The sequence below is a fragment of the Parasteatoda tepidariorum genome, chromosome X1 (genome assembly GCF_043381705.1).
Source record: "Parasteatoda tepidariorum isolate YZ-2023 chromosome X1, CAS_Ptep_4.0, whole genome shotgun sequence".
Lineage (NCBI taxonomy): Eukaryota > Metazoa > Arthropoda > Arachnida > Araneae > Theridiidae > Parasteatoda > Parasteatoda tepidariorum.
This window is the reverse complement of record NC_092214.1, coordinates 59,478,426-59,501,254: the sequence shown is the minus strand read 5'-3', so window position 1 is coordinate 59,501,254 and position 22,829 is coordinate 59,478,426. Positions and strand designations below refer to the sequence as shown.

Below are 22,829 nucleotides of genomic sequence, written 5' to 3'. Positions count from 1 at the left end.
AAGATGGGAAAAGAAGAAATGCAATAAACTCCACTAAGCATTTTAACAAGATTTTTTTTAACAAAATTCAAACATTAAGATAATGATATTTTTAAGTAATGTTCATTTGAAGGTGAGCAAAAAGTTAAGAAATAAAAGACAATGTAACCATTTTTCCCAACTGCACAGTTTGCAGATTTTGCTTTCTTAGCTATTTGAATGCAAATTTATTACCTTGAACATCAGTATGAAATTCCAGAACCTTACTAGATTCTCCTTCATGTTTACCAGTATATGCATTCACCCATATTTTATAATGGCTAAAAGGTTCTAAAAAAAAATTAAAAAAACATAGGATGAATTCCAACTTAAACAATAACAGCTGGAAAATATTTAAAATGAATACACTTATTAAATGCAATAAACAGAATAACATTATTTTATGTACTGGTGAATAATTAACATATATATACATTTTGAAAAAAGAAATAATAATAAAATCATATATTGTTTTACATAATATTTTGCAGATGAAAATATCAATAAACTAATTGAATTATACTATCCTTCAAAACAAAAGTTAAACAAACTCATTTACACCTCTTAAGAGAAATATTCAGAGTGATGAACAGGAGAGCCTAGTTTGTGTTTAATAAATAGACAGCATATTACAGTAATGCCCAGTAAAAAAATGGAAAGCAATAAATTGCATGAAAAATATGAATACAAATTTCATGAAAAATTTTATACTAGTACAAATAACTAGTCCAAAACTTGAAAAGATACAGAGCCAAACACACTTAATTTCTTGTCTAACTTACAATATGAACTAAAAAATAATATCAAGCTAATCACAATATAACAGATTTTTAAATATTTTAAATTATAAAATATGTTGCCATAGTCTTTATATTTAATGTGTATTTATAATGCAATGAACAACCTTAGAAAAAAATAGAAATGTGAATATAGACTATAATGTTGACTTTCATTAAATGGTTCAAAAGCTATATAATTATTTTCTTAGATATAAATAAACATAAATAAAGGAATTGAATTTAAAACTTTATAATACATTACTATTTCTGAAATATTTTTCACAGCAATATGAAAATTCAATAATTTAATTTAGAGGTGTATTACCTTTATCAGTAAAAGAAAAATTAAAATAAATAAGAAAACAGTTGAAGGGTAAAACAAGGCAATGCGTCTCTGTAATTATTATTAACAATTATTTTTAATCAAGCTTACAGCTCACATGGAGGCAGTGAAATAAAGTAAAACTAAAAAACAAAATACAAGATAGAATTGATTGTGTGAAGTTCTCAAAAACTATGACAACTCAGATTTTATGCAATAAGCATTATTTTATAAAAAATATAAATAATTATGATTATTTGAGTCTTTACTGCACAAAAATTTATTAACTTTACTTTTCAAAATATCTTAAATTTAAAGTGCTTGATTCATTAATAACTTTTCATATTTAAAATACGAGGCTTGTCCATAAAATAAAGTTCCTAAGGAATTTTCACAATGAAAAATATGTTTATTGGCATTGAATAATACATGTTTGGAAAGCTTAGACTTCCCTCTATTTTTCGACATAATCGCCGTTTAGATCGATGCATTTTTGCATGCAGTGTACCATCTTCCTTATGCCTGAGTCGTAGAACTCTGCCACCGCGCCACGAAGATAGCTTAAAACCTCTTCTTTCAGCTCTTCGTCGGTTGTGAAATGTGTCCCTCCCAAATGTTTCTTTAATTCAGGGAAGAGATGGTAATCACTGGGCTGTGAGGGGGGTGTGACAATATTCCATTCGAATCTGTTGATGAGATCAGTTGTGACACGGGCGGTGTGCGGACGAGCGTTGTCCTGATGGAGACGCACTCCATTTGTGAGCATGCCTCTCCTCTTGTTTTGAATCGCGCACCGAAGGTTCTTCAACGTCTGACAGTAGCAATCCGCATTAATTGTTGTGCCAGTAGGCAGGAATTCGCACAACAACCCTTTTCTGTCCCAAAAGACACTCGCCATCACTTTGCCGGCAGACAGAATTTGCTTAAACCTCTTCGGCTTCGGCGAGCCTGGATGTTTCCACTGAAGGGATTGTTCTTTTATTTCCGGTGTCATGTAGTGGACCCAGGTCACGTCCCCAGTGACAACAGAGTTCAAAAATTCTTAGCCATCGGTTTTGTAGGCATAAAGAGATTTGCGGGCCGCTTCCACACGTTGCCGTTTGTTGTCACCCGTCTACATTTTTAAGATCCAACTTGCACAAACCTTGGCATATACTAAGCGGTCTCTCAAAATGTTGTGAATGCAGGACTTGCTTACATCAGGGATCATCTCGCTGAAGTCCCTTACCGTCACTCTTCGATCTTTCAGCATTGCTTCTTCCACTTTCGCAATTGCTTCGCCCGAAAACGATGGCCGGCCAGAACGTTGTTCGTCATGGATGTCTGTACATCTGTCTTTGAATTCTCTGCGCCATTTGCACACTCACACAGTTGGGAAAAAATGTCCACCAGAGGAATGTTTTTTGCACACACAAAACGAATCACAGAGCATAATTCGCACCTGGCATGAGAAACAAACGGAAACTCCATCTTTCACAGCTACCAAGACAAGAATGAACATTGTTGACAGCTCGTCGGGGCGGGAAGTGGGAGAAAGAGAGCCAAGCTACACGTTAGTCTCGCTAAATCCCACCTAACAGCGTTCCTAGCGTTCGCACCTCCTTGGAAACCTTATTTTATGGACAACCCTCGTACATTTCCCAAACAATAAAGAATTTATGTGATACAAAATACATTATATTAAATAATATATTTATGAAATATGAAAGCTGAAATTTTATGGACAGAATATTATTCTACATTCAAATACTAAAATTTAGAGCGAAAAGAATCGGTAATACAGTCAAACCTTGGTATTTCAAACTGGAAGAGAAAGAAAAAATATGAAAAGTCGAAAATTCGAGTTATCAAAAATAATGCGTTGTAACAGTAAATTAAAGAAAAAAACAGTATCCCAATGCTTCTTTAATGAGTCATTTATTTTTTTATTGTAATAAACACCATGTGCTAAAAAGTATTATTTAAAAAGAGAAGAACTTATTTAGGTTTAAGAGTACTTATTTTTCATTTCTAAGCCATTTTTAACAGATAACTCTGCTGTTCAAAATGACTTTGAACTTTTTTGGAAGTAGCACTAGATAGCTTGATTGTGAGACAGGAAGGCTTTCATGCACAGTTTCTTTCATTCTTGTTGCAATAGTTAGGGTGATAAGAAATGCTACATTCTTTTTCAAAGTCACCCAGGATCAATTCCATTAAACAAACATTTAATCAATCAATTTAAAGCAAATCATTCATGTTCATACCTTCATTTTCTGTTTGGTCAAAGCTTCACCATAGGTTTTTTATTTCTTCTTAATTTCTGTCTATAGATTTTTTTTTACGTCAAGAAACTTTTGTTATTGTATTTGGGAGAAAAAATTCAAGTTATAAAGGGAAAAGCAAAAAAGGAAAAAAATTAATCAAAATGTGGGGGTTTTTTAACACTAAATTTGAAGAAAAAAATTTTTTCTTCAAATTATCAAATAATTTGTGAAACCAAATTTGGAGTTAGCGAGATAAGACTGTATCTACAGAAGGAAATTTACTTAAGTATGATAGTTTTCGGTTTTGCAGTTTCTCATGAAGAAAAAAAATCAACAAAATAATGCTAATTTTTTAATGCTTTAAGCTTTAAAAAATACTAAAATCTCTCAAAATGTGATTTTTTTTCCTGTGGAAATAAAAAAAAATATAGTCAATAAGAATTTTGCAGCTTGTTTAATTTTTAATAAAATCTATTAAAAATTAAATATCTTACTGCAAATTCCAAAAATTTAATAATCCATCATCCTAATATGAATTATACATTAGCTAACTAAAATTGAAAGTAAGCAAACTTAAGTGTAAAAACCTGAATATAAAATTATGAAAAGTTTAAAAGCATAAATTATACAAAGAAACTAGGTAATTGGTTTTCATTTTAAAGAGTTTGTATTCAAAACAGAGTGATTTGTTTAAAAAAAATTATTAGTCATACTTACTTAAATTTTGAAGTAAGAAATCCATAATAGGCTGTGGATTTTGAGTTCGACGCATTTCTGTATGATTTAGAGCGGTGTGTTGAAAATAAACTCTATACCCTTGTATAATGCCATTTGGAAATTCTGGCTCCTGCCAACTCAGTCTCACAGAGCTGTCTCCAACCTTTTCTATTGATAAGTTCAGAGTTTTTGATGGAGCTACAAAAAATCATGAATTAGGCGCATGTAGTAAGTAATATACAGCATGAACAGTTAAAACGAAAATAGTACATCAAAAATTCATATAATTTAAAATAATAAACATACTTCCTTCATCTGTCATAACAGCAACAGTTGCAGCAGGGCCATGGCCAGCAGGGTTAAAAACTTGAACTGATATTAGATATTGAGTGAAAATATCTAAATTCCGTATGGTGTATTGCTATAAGACATTAACCTTATCAGTATTTAAGCAAACTTTTAAATATATTAAATTTAAAAACCAGTTAAAACAATAGTATAGTAAGAATCCAATTTTTATTGCTAATACGTAAGTTAATTTCATTAATATAATGAAAAAATCTTAAATTAAAATCAAAATCAAAAACTATGGAATCTAAAATCTAGTAATTAACAAACTCAAAACATTTTTTAGATTAAAAAGAAATACAGCTTTTTCTGGTTTTGCCTTTAAGAATGCTAAATTAAAATCCTTGCTGGAACTAACTTGATTTTAAAACATCATTAATTACAAAAGAAAGAAAAACTTTTATATTTTTTTCCTTTTTAAATAACATGATAAATTGACTTTAGGGTTATTATTAGTAGGGAAAGTTTGTTGGGGGGAAAAGATTAATTTGCAAAATAATATAAAAGTTTAATGAGAACACAAATACATAAAATTATGCAATCTATGCACTGAAAGACATAGACATAGTACAAATAATAAAAATAAAACAACTAAGAGAGCTGAAAAAAGTTTTTCCATTACTGGTTTTTTTATTTTATTCATTATGGATTATTTCACTATTAGTATTTTTATTTAAAAGAACAGAATTTTAGTGCAAAATGCTGTATGAAAATTTTTAAATCATCCTCGTTCATATTTTGTCATTCATCACTTAATAGACTTTTTTACGTCAAATGATCCTTCAGCACCCACGTTAGTTGTAGGCAGTGCATAACATCAAATTGCCAGTTTATATTAGCATTTTGTGACAAGTTTTTATAACAAGACCAACTTACCCTATGTGTAACTTATTAATGATTGTTGCTTTAATAAGCATTAAGCTTATTGACCCATTTTTCTTTATCTTTGGCACCCATACCTATGAGCGCAAATTATTAATTAAAAAAGTAAATTTAAAAAAATTAAAAGACTCATCGAAATTTTCAAATACTTTAATTTTGACAAATAACGGAATATTTTAAATACTATTAATTAGCCTACTCTTAAATTTGGATCCCTGAGAATAATTTCTCTTTCTTCTTCTGGACGATCTCGAGGCCTGTAAGTTATTCTGTATCCCAAAAATTCACCATGAATAGTTCTTTCAGGAGGTGGAGTCCATTCAAGACGTATGGATGTGCTACTTGTGTTAAAAGCTCCAGTTATTGTTGGTTTACCATCAGGAACTAAAAATCAACAATAAAACTTATGAATTAATGAACAGGAAAATAGTTAAACAATCCAGTCTGAAAATGTTTACCTACAAAATTATACAGGCTGTTATGTAATTGCTGCCTTTAATATATATTTTTAGAATTCTTATGAAAAAGTAAGTCAAACAACTATGCATGTTTAAAATTGATATTCAAGTGCAAAAAAAAAATTTTTTTTTTCTAACTTTGAGCAATCATTATTGAGGTTAGGAGGAGAAAAGGAGGAATTAAAACACTACAAAAAAAAACAGCTCAATCATTTAGTGAGACTGAAATGATTGTGTCATTCTCCAGGGATCACTGCAAAACTTCATCCTCAAATGAACTAGTTTTAGAGAATTTTCATAACTCCTTTGCTCTTATTAATATCAATAAGGATAGATCACAGTTTGAAAATGTGCATAGTTTAAAACTAGTTCATTTTTTGTAAATATTCTTAATACATATATAAGGGTGGTCATTATGAAACACCGTGTCACAAATAAAGTAATAAACTAATTATAAAGTAACTAATAAAAAAATTTAAATTGAACAATCATTTTGCATTGATGAAAAGATACTTACAGAATGAAAATAATTCAAAATACATAAATTAAAAATTATAATGGCAAAATTTAAAATTCATAAATTAATTGTTTTCAGCAGGGTAGGCAAAGAAAATGCCATATGGCTAATATCAGAAAATTATGACAAATTTTAATTTACAAAAACTAAAAAATATATGGTATATGCACTATTTTAAAAGCTTGAATACAATGGAATGTTTCTTTAAAATATTTCAGAAAAGATTTATAAAAAGTTGACTTCAGAAAAACATGTTAGATTTTAGATTCAAATTATGCACGGTTTTCTCCAGGGGGCTGGAGCTAGAGCCCAGAACCAGAGCAATCTGTAACTATTTTTCCGGGAGCTGGGGCTGAGCTGAAGTTCTAAATGTTCCTCTGCTCCAGCAATTTTACTATATCTGACAGACATTCAAGAGGCGTGCTGCATTGTATCGTCATTGCTCATAGGCCAAGTTGTGATAGAAAAACTATTCTCGACATTAAAATACATTTACAGTGATTTCAAATATGAAGGAGGATTTATTAGATTCAATTATTTTCTTAAGAATGAAAAAATAACTCAACTGTGAATTAAATTAAATTTATATTTTCTGCAAGAGCTGATGATTATGTTATACGCCCCACACTGTATTTTTACAAATGATATCAATTATATCGCAAATTAAAAAGGATGCAGTTAAAAAGTACAATACCTTCTCTCAGAGTAACCATATAATATGATTCTTTGCTCGGTTCACTTGCACCAATTGCATTTACTGCAATGACTCGAAATGAATAAACAGTGTATGGCTGCAAGCCTATGACATGGTAAGCAGTTTTATTATCAGGAGTCATAACACCCATAGCACTTTCCCATTCACCCATTTCACCAACTCTGAAAAAGAAATTTTATATTAGCATTTATGAGGAAAAAAACATTTTAGCTTACTTTGATTTTCATAGGAATTTGAGCATATTATTAAAATTTAATTTAAGTAAATTATAATAATTAAATTTTTGATCAGGACACATGAAATACTTCGGACATGAAAAAGTTTGATCCCAATGCCCTGTTAAGCATAATTTAAAATCATATTCTCATAATTATAAAATAAATACCACTACCCAAGTAGCACAGGGATATTGTTAGATATTCATCTGCATTGTAAACACTAAATGATATCGAAACATTTGTGACATCCTGAATGTAATATTGTATGACCATCGATAATTTAATTTCATACAATTTATTCCTGTTAGTTAATTTATCTCACAACAAGCTAATTTAGTGATAAAATTGGCGAAAAATTTTCAAATATAATAATTCATGTTTGTCGAAAAAGACAGAGTCAAAATTTAATATCTTTTAATAATTACTTGTAAACGATAAATATGGCAATATTTTTTTCACGAAATCCTTTTGAATCCATCTACCTTCCATATGAGAGCCAAACTCGTTTGTGAAATAAACTTTTTAAATGGATAAAACTGTTGGTTACTTAGCCTGAGACATAGGACGATAGACACCGGTAAGCGATAGCAAGAAGTTGAATGTATTTTCTGCAAAGTTTAAAAGGCATTTATTGTTTTTCTGGGGTGCTTAAGAAACTATTTTACTATTAATAAGTATGAACATAATTATGTTTTCGGTCAATAATTTGAATATTTTATTTTTTTCAATGTTTTATATATTTGATCATCTGAAAGTCCATGTTGTAGACTTAATCTGCAACATGATATCCGGTCAAAATTTTCAGGAGCTTTTAACATTGTTTTATTTCAAATTGAATTTTTTTAAATTTTAAATGTTTCATTATAACATTAAAAAGAAATGGAGAGAATAAAAAATAAAAAATAATAATTTTATATTTTAAGCTGCTTATGAAAAGCTTGATTCATTACATTCTTTCTTTAATTTTTTTTCTCGTATAAGCTAAGATTCTTTAGTTTACGTTTATGTGATCATAAAAATAAGCTAATCTAATCAAGCTTTACTGTGTATTGAAAATATTTTTATCATTTTTTTTATCCCTTACAAACGAAATCGTCATTAACTTATAACATAAATAGAAGTTTTTAAGGAATGGTAACACTCCCTAAAAAGTTGTGTCAATACTTTTCCTGGCAAGTTGCAGAATGTTTTGAATTTTATTCATAAATACTATGAGTTTTTCATATATTTTCAGTTATATTTATTTAATAAAATTATTTTGCATGCTTATTATCAGGCAAGTAAACATGATGAGTAAAGGGAATCTTACTTATTAATGTTGCTTCGTATTGAAAAAAAAATTGCTTGCTTCGTTATAATCCTTTAAATCATTCAATATATAAGTCTTGTAAAATATTCAGGATATGCGTGTGAAACTATGTTTAATTAGTTGATCAAGAGTTAAATATAATAATGTAATACCAGAATTTATCTGAATCCAGACCAGCAGTTCCCCAAATAGTGTTTCTTAGGATCCTTAGGATTGCGGGGAAAAGTTTAGAAGTTAACTTTTTGAAAACAGTTTTTTTTAAAAACATTTTTGAAAGCTGAAATTGCATTTAGATCCGATAAATAATCATTTACTTTTATTTAGGTGGCCTTTACAAAATTATTAAATAACAATTAAAAAGAAATGGCAATTTTTTTTTTTTAAAGAAATACATTTTTTTAATTACAGTTTATTGAATAAATTATGAAGAGCACATGTATTTATGAAAAATTGCTATCTAATTTTCAATAATGCTTTCAAATCAATAAAAATGCATGAACTTCTTTATTAATTCTATATATATCGTTTCTTTTAAAAAATTTTAGCTGTAATCTTTTCATTTATTTATAACTGGCATATTATAAATTTATTATAAAAGAAATAATGTGTTCACAGTCAATTTATGTTTTAATTTTGTGCAAAATGTTTATTTTCTTTACATCTATTTTTTAAAAATTATTTTGAAGGTATTTAGCTTTTTGTCATTTGATAGGTTAAAATTTTAGAAATATAAAATTAGTAAAAAGATACCGGGAAGAGTTAGTGATTGTACTGTGCAGAAAAATTTTGCGCCAAAACAAGATTGATTTTATTTTATTTAATTACTTTTTTTTTAATTATTGTAAGGTTTTTAGCTGTTTAATTATTTAATTTATAATATTTAAGTATTTCAAATCGAATTACAATAAAGCAGTGAGATGCGATCTTGTTTGTTCACATGATACAATTTCGCACCTAGTAAAATTCTTTTTATTAATTAATTGTATATTTTGATAACTTATTTTATTTATATTTAGGTTCTTATCACTTGATTTACATACAATTCAAGTATTTTGAATTAGTATTTATTAACGTAAAGTGCTTGCGATTGTGTTGCATTTGAATTGTGCACAATTGTACATGGTACAATTTTGTGTACATTTGAAAAGTTATAAGAATTATCAAAATACATAATTTCTGATTTTAAGTAAGAGCATGTATATTAATTTATTGTATATTTAATAACTATTTTAATGATTTTTAAACTTTTAATTATTTATTTAGTATATAACTTGTTATTTGTAACAGGTGCGTTAACTCCGCGATCGTTCACACAGTAAAATTTTGCACGTCGTATCCGATGGTGCGGCCTCTCTGATGAAAAACGTTTCCGTTTGAATCAAATTTTATATCCACGAAATTAGGACAATTTTTTCTGCTTTTTCCTCACAAATTAATTTCTTGTTACCCTGTAATATTATTGTCGATCAAAATGGGCTACAGGTGGTGTACAACAGAACTCTCTAACTATGGCAGCAATTCGCATGCTTTCCCCATCAGCGTTTGGAGAGTCATAGATAAAGGAAGTACGTTAGTTTCTTTCTTGATTTTTAAATAGATAAAAAACTTATAACTTATGATACTATATGGTACTAAAAACTACATTGAACATAGTTCTAAAGAAAAACGTCATGGAAATTTCTAAAAGTACTTTTCACAATTAAATATGAAAAATATTAAGAAAGGGGAAAATATCACAGTACATTCTTTGAAAAAAGGAGGAGAGGGAAAGGGGGAAGGGAAGGTCAAGACATGGAACAGGTCTTCTCCCCAGGTGGCGTATTCGAGTGTTGCGATCGCGAATAGCTGTAGCCATATTATAGAAAACTTTGAAAAATACATTCAGTAAAAAAAAAATACATAAACTTACCTAACATGAATGATGTAATGTAATATTGGACTATTATGATTATTGGTACTTGGCGCCCATGATAAATTAACAGAACGAGATGTGAAACCCATAATTAAAGGCATGCCAGCAGGCTCAGGTATATCTGAAAAGAATTAAAAATTTGAGTTATTACCAAATAGTTAAAATGGTGCCATTAATATTAACTAATGTTGCAATTAGTTATACTAACATCAAAAGTTCGTGAACATGCTTTCTTAACAACATTTATTTTCAAAAAGTCGGTAATTTGTTAGTGAGCACATCAAAAGATTTTTTGGGTGAACAAAATTTTAAGCAAAAAAGGATAGGGTATATAAGATAGAATATATTTTGTGCTGTGTAGATTAAAGCAAAGAAAACAACGTAAATAAAACACAAATTGAAATACAGAAATGGACATGCAATAGTTTCGGTTCTATGAACAAGAGCTCAGTGTCTAAAAACCAAATGATATTAGAGAAGTAACAGAGACCAACATGTGATTTAACTACCGGGGAGAAAAAAAGAAATTGAAAGATAATAAAAAAAAAAATGAGATAAGAAATAGGAGTGAGTGAACCTTAAGGTGCAAAAGATTAAAATAGAATTGATTTCCAAACATTGGGAAATGGCGGGATAATAGAAAGATCATAAATTAAATTATACAAAATTTTTAAAAATATGAAAGGATTCGCAGAAATCAAGTTCGGTAAATGAGGAACAGCGAAAACATGTTTTATAACTAAATAACGATTTTCCAATGCCAAGTTTGAAGAACCATAAGTAGTTGGTATTATTTTAAATATTTTTCTTTGAAGAAAATAACTTCAAGGAAAAATATTTAAAATACTGCACGTAAATACTTAGTCAAAAAACATTCGATATTCAAAATTTTATGTTTTATAACATTACGCTAATGACTTTTTTTCAGAATTTAAGAAATTATAAACTGAAAGTACTACCTAGAGTTCAAATTATATTTCTTCGTATAAAATAGATTTTTTTTTCTATAAGTTGTGAGATTTTTGAAAAAAATCATAAATTATATGTCTTACGGCTCAAGAAAATAAAAACTCCTTTTTTTTGTTTTTCATATTACAATATTTTCTAAAAGGGTTTCTAAGTTTTAAATAGAAATGCTAAAAACATGCTATGATCATATTAAAAAAGATTTCTTTTCGGCGGGGGACCTTTCAAAAATGAATGTTGCTTTAAAAATACTTCTGAGACTAGCTTTTGAACAGTAGTCAGTAGTGTACTGCAGGGACTACCTAGAACTTCATAAATAGCTTTGGAAACTTTGTGCAAAAGGGTTACTTTGCAGATGGGAATAGTATCACATATTAAATATAAGACTTTACAAAATTAGTCACTAGAGTTCTCAATATAACTTCCTATCGTATTTTCATTTTAAAAAGTTCACATTCAATGTTATTTTTTAAATAGCATCTAGATATATTACACTCCAATAATTGAAAACACACTCTCAGTTTTTGATATCTTTAAAAATTTCTCAATAAATAGTTAGAGGATTATTTTATAACTCTAGAGGTGTTAAGATCATACAATTTCTCATATTTATCAATAAAGTTTAAAGTTTTCAGAGGTTTGAGGGACCGGTAATAAAATACGAAAAAAAAAAGTGTTTCTGAACAACCTATGTCAGAAAATATAGTAATAAACTTGTAACTTATATCAATTACTTTAGTTATTATATGCAATAATTGCATAAACCTAGCTTAAATATTTATGGAAATATGGACACATAAAAAAAAATTATAATTATGAAGAAAAAAACTTACTGTCTTATTTTTTTGCTATAACTTTAAAAATATTTAATAAAATAAAACAACATTTTTCGAGCAACTTTTAATTAAATTGTCACTTAAATATTTAAAAAAAATTGTTGAAAATTGTGCAAAATATGAGCATTTAAAATAGTTTTCAAAGTGTGCATGTGCAGAAACAGTGTGTAGTGAATCATATTCGGTAACTTATGAAAAAAGTCCGATTTGATTATCTTGGAACATTTAAAAAGTTTCAAGCAATTTTTTTTACTTAGTTTTTTTCAATTTTAGAAGATAGCTCGGAATGGTAAAGGATTTTCCATAAATTTTATTTTGTGCAATATGACAAAAGTTAATGATAGATGTTACTTGTCACCCACACCAAACTGTGATGGTATAAGGAACGAAAACATACATTTATAGGGGATGATACCCCATAATGCCGGTGTCATTTTTAATAAAATATTGTTTAATATTTTTTTTAAGAGCAAATACTACTTGAAAATACTACTAAGAAAATTACTTTAAACTTTTGAAATTTTCAGGTTATTCAAATCGGACTTTTTTTCTTAAGTTACTAAATACGATTCACAACAAAATTGTATTAAAAAAAAATAATTAAATGTTTTCTGCGAATAAGCAGTATGAAAGAATTACTTTAATAGTTCATTTCTTGCGCACTTTTTAACGAATTATTTTGCAAATTTTAAAATGATAATTTTTTTATTAATTAAAAATTGCTCCAAAAATTTTGTTTAATTTTATTGAATATTTTTAAAAGTAATAGAAAAAAAAGTGTTTTTATAAAAACGTCAGCATATGAAAAAATTTTTAAAATAGATTTACGAAATTTCATGCAATTATTGCAATTGTTGAAAATTGTGCAAGATATAAGGATTTAAAATAGTTTTCATAGTAATCGTTCATAGAAAAAAAAAGTGTTTCATAAAAATGTCCGTATCTGTAAAAATATTTAAAATAGACTTACAAAATTTAATGCAATTGTTGAAAATTGTGCAAAACCGAACTCTTTTTCTACAACCACAGTAATCTCTACAAGTTACAAGTTTATTGCTATATTTTCTGACACAGGGTGTTCAAAAATACTTTTCTTCTTTCGTAATTTATTGCTGGTCTGTCAAACCTATGAAAACTTTATTGATAAGTATGAGAAATCAAGTGACCTAAAAAGTTCTAAAGTTATGAAATAATCCTCGAAGTATTTAAGAAATTTAAACTGGAAGTGTCTCGCCAATTATTGTAGGATAGTGTATGTCGTAGGCATTTGCAAAATGAAAATTCAGACCTTTGCAAATGGTTGATGTCATTTATTAGGCTTATTGCGGTGAGCCTTGTAGGCGTATTGCAAAGTGTTGAAAAATGTACAAATCAACAGTACGCAAAGAGTTGGATTTTATATTAGGTGCCTGCAGAACATGTATGTAAGCATTTTCTGCATTACGACTTAATAAAGGTTGAGCAAAATTTGAATAATACAAACACTTTGCAATAAATATTTTAAAGAAAAACACACAAATTATAAATTTCTGTTTAATGGGATAACTTTATATACACTTAAAATATTTATATCTTGATATACAAAATGGTACACTAGGTAATATACAAAATGGTAAATCACGCAAAGCATGAAATCATAAGTATTACACTGCTTAGACTTGTACACTCACAGAATATTTAGATTCGGTTTCAGATAAGGCATGTTGAGCAAAAAAAGATGCATCAGTCATCAGTGTTATTTCAAATAAATGAAAATACGATTTAAATATAGATTAATCTGTAATGACATTTTTTAATAATGATAAATTATTGTACAGCAAATGGGGTTTAATTATTCAATTGTTAAAAAACAAGCAAATATTAATTAGTATCTGCGGTTGTGTGAATGAAGAACTAAACAAAAACTATAAATCATGAAGAAAAAATCATTGATGGAAAAGTCTCATCAAAATCTATGGCCAATTCCAGTATAATCAATTTATTAAAGACTAGCAAGAATCAGGTTTATGATCAGTATCAGTGTAATCCCCCCCCTTCTCTCTTATTCAAAATAAATACGTATTACCCAGCATTGGTGTACATGTATGGGACGTCAATTGAAGACATGTATTTGGAGCTAAGGGCTGTTGAGCCAATATTGCTGAAGACTATATTAAATTATATGCTCCTTTCATTACATTTTAATTGCTTCGTCAATGTTATTTAGCAAATGTCTTAAAATTTGATGACGACGACTGGATATTTTTTTGCCTTATTTTCAGAAAAAGTTCGTTAAACTAATGACAAAGTTTAAGTGCAATTTTCTCAAATTTTATGAAAATTATAACCCCTAATTAATATGGTTATTCATTGCCCTAAAGCTAAAAATATTTTTTTTTACATCCAAAATGTAAAAAAAAATTATTTTAATTTATTTTAAATGCTTTCCTAAATGCATCCTTTATTTTAAATTTTTTAGTTTGGAGCATTTGAAGGCTATTAGCGTTATTAGAAAAATGACGCTTTTTTTTCTTCACCCTAGTTTTAAGCACAAATTTTGCGAAGTGTGATAAAAAAATTTCTGGCCTTCAAAATTTTATTAAATACTTTTTATAACCCAACATAATAAAAACTCAGCATTCGTCATTAAATATTATTTTTTTGCTCTCTGTTAATAGGTGTCTTTAATTGAACATCCAGTAAGTTTTGTAAAAATTTGAGAATGCCTCTAGTACTGAATTTTTTAAAAAAAAAAATTTTTAAGAAAATTTTTTATTAGTTAATGTCTGCGTAATTAAAAATGTGCAGCACTGATAATTTCATCAGAAGAATGCGCGTTGAAAAAACAATTTCTCTTTGTTTTAAATCGTATTTTCACAACTGCAGAATACCGGACGAAGTTGACACGTGAAAAAGAAAAATCATCTCCCAAAAAATTGATAGGCATTTCACTTTATTATTTAGAATTAAAAAGTAGTTGTATTCATAAATATAATAGCTTGCCGATATTCCAGACGAACAAATAAAAGAAAGAAAACATCCTATATTCCCTATTTTGTAAAATAATTTTATGCGAAATACTGTGGATGCTCTATTAAAAAATTATCATCCGCAAATCACATTAACGTCTATTTCATTTGATTACTGTTAAATAATAATAATAAAAGTAACAAACCCTTCCGAAGTAACAATTTAATGGAATAATATGCAAGGTATTCCGTAAACACAGTCCTTAACATATATTTTCAGAATTTTTTTCATAATTAAAGTTATAATGTTACGCACATGTCGCAATTTAGTATTAAAGCGAGGGGGGGAAAACAAAATGCCATCAAAATCTCACAAATCACTATAGAAGAAGGCAGAATTAAAAATCCAGTTTAAGAGCCAGATAAAATTTAAAAGACTTATTTTTGTTCATCCCCTCAATTTTCTGCTTCAGTAAAACAAATTCCGATGTTTTTAATCCCAGCTCCCTATTCATTAGCTTTTGATAATGTCTTTGCATTTTCTTTGCTTAAATATAAATTTACATCCTCTAATAAGCATACATAATTTTGACTTCATTTTTAAAAAGGATTCTAAATATATATNTATCTATAGTTATATATATATATATATATATAAAAGGCGGTGATTAGGAATACGATGCATATTTTTTTAATAAATAAATACAATAGAGCACCGTTTATACATTTCTCATTTATAAGTCGTTTCATTGCAGTCCCAGTTAAAATGTTAAAATAATTCATAGTCCTATGTTGAAATAGTTCATTTATACAACGGAATATTTTTTTTCTTTTTTAAATACATAAATATTTTACCTGGATTTGAAGAAACCTAAAGTGAAGCTTTAAAGAGGGGCATTTTTCTCTTCAATTTTGTTTTTTTCTTTACGATACTTTTAATCATAACAATTACTAATTTAATGTAACAGAAACGTTAGGTTTACAGAAGAAAGTTATAGAACAAAAATGTATAAAAAATTTTAATTTTAAAAGTGATATATTTTTTTTTTAAATTCTAATATAGGCGCTTTCTCGTATTTTGTAAGCGGAAAATGCACTAATTATTTCCTGCTTCGAATTTTGTAAATTATTACAAAAATTAAAATTCGTAAACAAATTAAACGATAATAAATTCAAATTCGTACATAAATTAAAAATCGTAAAATCCGTGCAGTAAAATAAAGATCAACGACGAAATCACGCGAATAGGACTCTTTTTAAAAATAAAAAAAAAGAGGGGGAGATACTCAAATATGGGTGTAAAACATGATGTTCCTAAAAGGGAAGAAAGAACATCATTTCTAGAGCGAACTATATTTTAAAACTTTCGCGATTTCTGAATTTTTTATTTTATATAATTAATTTGAAATTCTAGCTGAAGCCAGTCATTACGGACTTTCTTTTTTGAATCCCAAATGAGAATAGAAAAATCACGATTATTTTTTTAATCTCTGATGCGCAAGAAAGACACATTTGAAAAAAAAAATTCAGTAGGAAAAAAAAAACGTTTTTCGAAAAATTATGCAGAAAGGAGAACCGAAATTTTCCCCTCCTCAAATGAAAAATCTTTCTACAAAAACTCTGTAACGTTCTGCGGCAAAGTCGCCGTGCGGCAAAGTCGGCAAAGCCGCAATTCTACCATGGGGATTACCGCTACCTCTATTGTTTTTCTATACCAAATTTAAGTGCCAAATTTACAACACTGACGTTACCAAATTGATTATTTCTACAACGAATTTCTATCAATTTGTTTCATTTTCAATTATACGTCTTTTCATTTATACAACGACTTACAATCGGCCCCCTGAAAGATGCTTAACTGTGCTAAACGGTGCTTTACTGTAATTGGTTAAATTAAGCAAAAGTGTAGTAAATAAATTCTCTCACGAAAAACACCAAATAAAAAATATTAATGTCTACTCTTACTTTTTTAAACTGAAACATAAGGATACTATTATAATTAAGAATGTGCTCTCATATTATGATATATCTATTATTTTATTTTTAAACTATTATGAGCTACAATGGAAGATATCATTGAAAGTTATAAGAAAATGGAAAACTGCAAGGCAACTTCGGTTAAGTTTCGCTTAAAAGAAAGTTATGAGGATAGAACAAAACCTGTATAAATGATCTTGAAAAAATTTTAATTAAAAAAAATTAAATTACTAATAAAATAATTGTCATGAAAATTATTATACGTTTAAATGATAATAGAAAAAAAAATAAAAACGAATTCCCCTAAAATTCCATTATTTCATCAGAGATGTTTCGAGTGTTTTGTAATTTAATTAAGTAAAAATTTCTGTAAATAGGTTTACTATCATATGAAAAATTTAGAAATTGCAGTGGAATGTATTTATATTTTACAACAAAACAGCTTGTATCAATTTAAACTCATATCATGCAAAATTGCAGGAAATAGAATGAGAACAGTAGAGTGAGATTTTAATGAAATACAAATATATTAATTGGTCATTGATAACTTAATTGCTAGGAGAGATTTAATAAAGAAAACCCAAAAAGTGAAAGCGATTAGTTTGTTTTATTATTGTTGCTATTAATATCATTTTCACTGAGTTTGCGAAAAAAACATTTTAAACAATACAAAAAGCAACTAGGGTAAACCATCCAGTGAAGGTACACTACCCAGTGAAGGAACATTTCATATATATTGATTAGGAAAAAGAATTTGAAAGTTTTTCTTTAGATTGATTGGTAACAATAGCTTACTGTCAAACAATAGGAAGTGATCTAGCAATGTTTTGGATTATCTGGTTAATTAGACTTCACTGGAAAAAATTTTGAATTTGGGGTTTGAAAAGTCGACTTATACGCTGGGGGGCTGTAAGATAAATTGAAAAATTAAAGTATGTATAAAGTTTTGACAAAATTGAAGATATTATTTCTGTATCAACCAATGTATTCTTTCTTTTTTTAGATTAATTTCTTCCTTTCTTTCAAGTTTCTTTTTTTTTTTCTTTTTAAGAAGAAAATTACTTATCGAATCTATTCTAAATAATGATTAATTCAACGAAAATCATTGTTCATTAAAAAACATAATGAAGAAATATAATTTTAAAAAAAGAAAGGTAAAAAATAAGTAATAAACTTAACTATAAAAGTTTTATCTTAGCAGTCTAAAATCGATAATGAATTCAGTTGAATAAAAGTATATACGATTGCCTACATACAGTTTTAAAAAAATAGATCTAACAAGTGGTTATTTCCGCTGATCTCAATGATTTTCAAACCATTCTTCAAGATAATTTTTACAATCATTCATTTCATAGAGATGACCTCTAGCGAAGAATTGAGAAGAAATTCTTTTTTCTTTTTACCAGGAAGTATACGAAAATAAACAGTTAGCCATTTCCCAAAGCCATGATAAATAAATAAATAAATTGGAGTGAAAAAATATATATTTTAAAAAAATTTTAATAAAGCAAGTAAAAAATTAGAAAATAATAAAATTATTATAAAATAACAAATTATATGAATTTTTTTGACCTCAGTATAGCGAAGATTTTTCTCTTATTTTTTTATATTGCATGATTTTAAAGAAGGTATTTCATCAAAAGGTAATTTTCTTTCGTTTATTTCGTTTTGTTTTATTTTATAACCGGCGTTTAACAGCGGACCAAATTTTGAGTTTACGACTATCAATGCTCAACTCCGTAACCTTGTAATTTTGAACCCAACCCAGAAAACAGGGAAACTCCTGGATTTAAACAAGGGAACTACTGGCAATGGGAAAAATAGCCTTAATTGAGGACTTTTTAATGGTACAGACCCGCATTTGCGTTGCATGGAGAGGAAAACCACGAAAACCTCCCAAGGTTAGCCGGACGGCAAGGGGATTCTAACCCACGATCCGTCTACCGCTGAGGATATTTTACGTCATCATTGTCCTTGCGGTAGACTTTTGAGTGTGATAAAAGTAAAAATATTTTACAGATCTGTGCTTGTTTAAATCGAAAAACGGTTGAAATTTCGATAGGGTATAAAGTTTTTTTGCATTATTTAGAAAACAATTATAACTTGTATTGGAATTAAGAGCAAAACTCCATTTAAAATTAGAACACACTATATAATTAGAAACCGGTCGAAATTCGGATTAACGATAAATTATATTTGATGATAAAATGACAACAAATTCCGCTTTCATCGATCAGAAAACCATTTAAACTTCTATTGTCATCAACATACACAGAACACTAAATGAGATGAGTGCTCCAGTTAGTCGGAAAGTAGACAAAATTTCTTTTGAAATATTTCACCCTCATACACGATAGCAAATAAATAAAACGTTGTAAGAAGGAAATTATGTGGGCCAAACATTTCACTACTCCCCCGACAAAAAAAAATTTCCAAATTGTACATCTTCCTATTTCGAAACGTTAGTACTATTAATTATAATACACTAGGTAGGAGCCGAGATGGCTCAGGGGATAGAGCGTGCGCCTTCCAATGAGGCGAACCGGGTTCGAATCCCTGTCGAGACGAATTCCGTGCATCGACCACAGTGCTGACGTGAAATATCCTCAGTGGTAGACGGATCATGGGTTAGAGTCCCCTTACCGTAAGGCTAACCGTGGGATTTTCTCGTGGTCTTCCTCTCCGTGTAACGCAAATGCGGGTTAGCGACATTAAAAAGTCCTCCACAAAGGCAAATTTCTCCCAATGCTCGATCCAGGAGTTCCCTTGTCTTCTGGATTGGGTTTAAAATTACAAGGCTACAGAGTTGAACATCAGTAGTCGTAAACCCATAAATTGGGTCGGCTGTTCAACTACGGTTATATATATATAAAAAAATACACAAAAATACAGACTTCAAAATTGCCTAAAACTGAGGAAAGTTTGACCAATATAGGAAAAGTTTTTAATATCGTAACGTGTACGTTTTTCCCACACTGCACTATGTAAAAAATTTTAAAATCAGACGAGGGATTTCTTATTTTTTATTTATTTTTTTTATTTCAAAATATACTTAGTTAAGTATTTAATTATATACTTCGGAAACATTCACAAGTCACATTTACTTGAAATGCACGCCTCGTTTGTTCAACTCACTTGATTCTCAGAGAAGAAAACAGGCTTTTCCAAACCGAAACTGAAACATTAAATAGAAAGGAAATGACGCAGCAAATACATCATTAAAAAATAAAACCGCTTTCATTCACGCCTCTCTTTCTGGCCTTTTTTTTATGTCGGAATAGTATTGTAGTGACAAATGTCACAGGATAAGATCTTGATGCGGTGAATTAAATATATACGATTGAGTTTCCTTTCATTCATCAGAAACATACTTTACATACTATTGCTTTATTTATGTTTTTTTTTAAGAAATCAATTCTTATTTACACGTTATATACTATTGCTTTATTTATGTTTTTTTTTAAGAAATCAATTCTAATTTACACGTTATATACTATTGCTTTATTTATGTTTTTTTTTTTTTTTTTTTTTTTTTTTTTTTTTTTTTTTTTTTTTTTTTNAGAATAAGAGGTAAGTAGGAAGAAAAAAATATGTATATATTGAATAACTGTTAAATATTAACTAATATTTCAACAGTCGTAAAAAGTTTCTTATTGTAGGACAATCCAAATAGAGTGAGANACCCAATTTTTGTAACTGGGCGGGGCTACCCGACACATCTTGAAAGGAGCTAAAAAACATGTTTTTTTAAATTTCTATTTTTTTAAGTTAAACTATTCTTTTTTTGGTTTATTCTTTTTGCATTATTTAACTAGATGGTAAAACAATAGAAACATACAAAAATATTGATTATTACTCAATATTATACAGAAATATAAGCAAACTTCCTTAGGTGGGCGGGGCTACCCGACTCTCCCCTACATGTTTTTCCTAACTGTTAAAAATTTTATTTTAAAGCGACGGTAAAATATCCGGCATCAGCTTCTCTATCTAAATAACCGTAAAAATTAATTTCTTAACCGTTCGGTTAGAAATATTTCTTAACCTTTACGGCTTTGAAACCGTTTACAACTGGAGTGGTAAAAAAAAAAATTGAATGCACGATTTTGCAACAATTGACAACTATGTTATCCTATGTATCCTATGTTATGACAACTATTGTTAGCAATCTATGGTTTCAAAATCATGATGATGAAATTTAACTGGACATTGGAGAAAGGTCAGGTTAGGCTTTTTGTTTGGTAATGAGCAATAATGTTATACAAAATAATAATCAAATAAATTGTTATCTAATCATTTTTTTTTCGAGAAATGTCTAACAGTATGAGAAAAGTTATCGCATATCCAATATCCCGTGCACAAAATGAAAAAAAGGAGCATTATAATAACTTTTGATCTCGTGATCCGATTGTCACGAACAAATCAAAAATATTTGTAAATGTTTGAAGAGCAGGGTTAGTGATTTTTTTTATTTAAATCAGATTTTTTTTTTATTTAAATCGGATTCTTTTTAATACAAATACACTGTATAAGAACTTTGATCAATGATTAAAAAAACTTTATAAATGGTTAATCAAAATTAAATTAATATTAAAACTATATTATAACAATATTTTAGAAGCTCTAAGTAATTTATCCAAAACAATTTTTCATTATAATTCATAGCTTTGAATGCACAGCAACCAATTTGAAACAAATGGATAATTGAAATTTAAAGAGTAAATGAAATAGAGAATTTAAAGAATACTTTAACTATTAAAAGAAAGTTTCAATTAGCAAACCAGAATTTGAATTTAAAATTGTGATCTTTTTTTTTTCTCTTGATTTTTAAAATGACAAAATAATTGTAACAGATTGTGTTTAGAAATGAAGTCATTCCTCAAAAAAATAAATAAATATTTAATCTACATATTTTTATATAAAAATATTCATTTTTAATCCTATATCAAAATAGATAAGTTAAGCTAAAAAAAAANATTTTTAAAAATGTAATTTCAAATGTGTTGGAATTTAACACACACCACGAAAGTAATCTCGTTAACTTAAATTAATGAATGCAGCAATTTATTTAAAATAAATTTTAAAACTTAGAAAAGAAAATAATAAAAGTATCAATAATTTAAAACACTGATTTTTTAAATCAATATATATATAAAAAATCATTTTATTTAAATCGTGATTTAAATCAACAAACCCTATTGAAGGGTAATTTAAAATTGATATAGTTGAAGAATGATTTAAAATATGATATATGAAATATGATATACAACTGTTATTTTAAAAAACATTTAAAATAATATTTTGAAATTTAAAAGATTACTATCCAAGTACATTGCATTCCTGTAGTTCAATTATTTACTAATTCATTAACAAAGTAGTTAAGTAAATATAACGTTTAACCAAAGCGTGGGAAGTGCAATTCAAAGAATTAAACGGAAAAGTTATTGCAAAATTACTGCTTTCATTTTATTTTCTCTCTTACGTTTAATATTTCAAGCTAAATGCAGAGCGTGCACAGAAAAATAATAACACATTAATAAAATTATTAATTTAAAGAAAGTACATGTATAATGATTAAAATATGGATGCCCTCAGTACAAAATTTCATCTGTATCCCATTTCTGAAGTAAAATATATCGAAAATAGTTTTTTTTTAAAAAC

The 22,829-nt window shown here is 28.0% G+C and overlaps 1 protein-coding gene across 1 annotated transcript in view; it reads right to left on the bottom strand.

The window, feature by feature from the left end:
* LOC107447342 (putative receptor-type tyrosine-protein phosphatase mosPTP-1) overlaps positions 1-22,829 on the bottom strand; it is a gene marked incomplete in the record, with an annotated part of 116,548 nt that overhangs the window by 31,102 nt on the left and 62,617 nt on the right. The window contains 6 exon segments of the mRNA XM_043039056.2: positions 214-309; positions 4,083-4,280; positions 4,389-4,503; positions 5,512-5,696; positions 6,982-7,163; positions 10,439-10,562. Of these exon segments, the coding sequence (XP_042894990.1) occupies positions 214-309; positions 4,083-4,280; positions 4,389-4,503; positions 5,512-5,696; positions 6,982-7,163; positions 10,439-10,562 (900 nt within the window).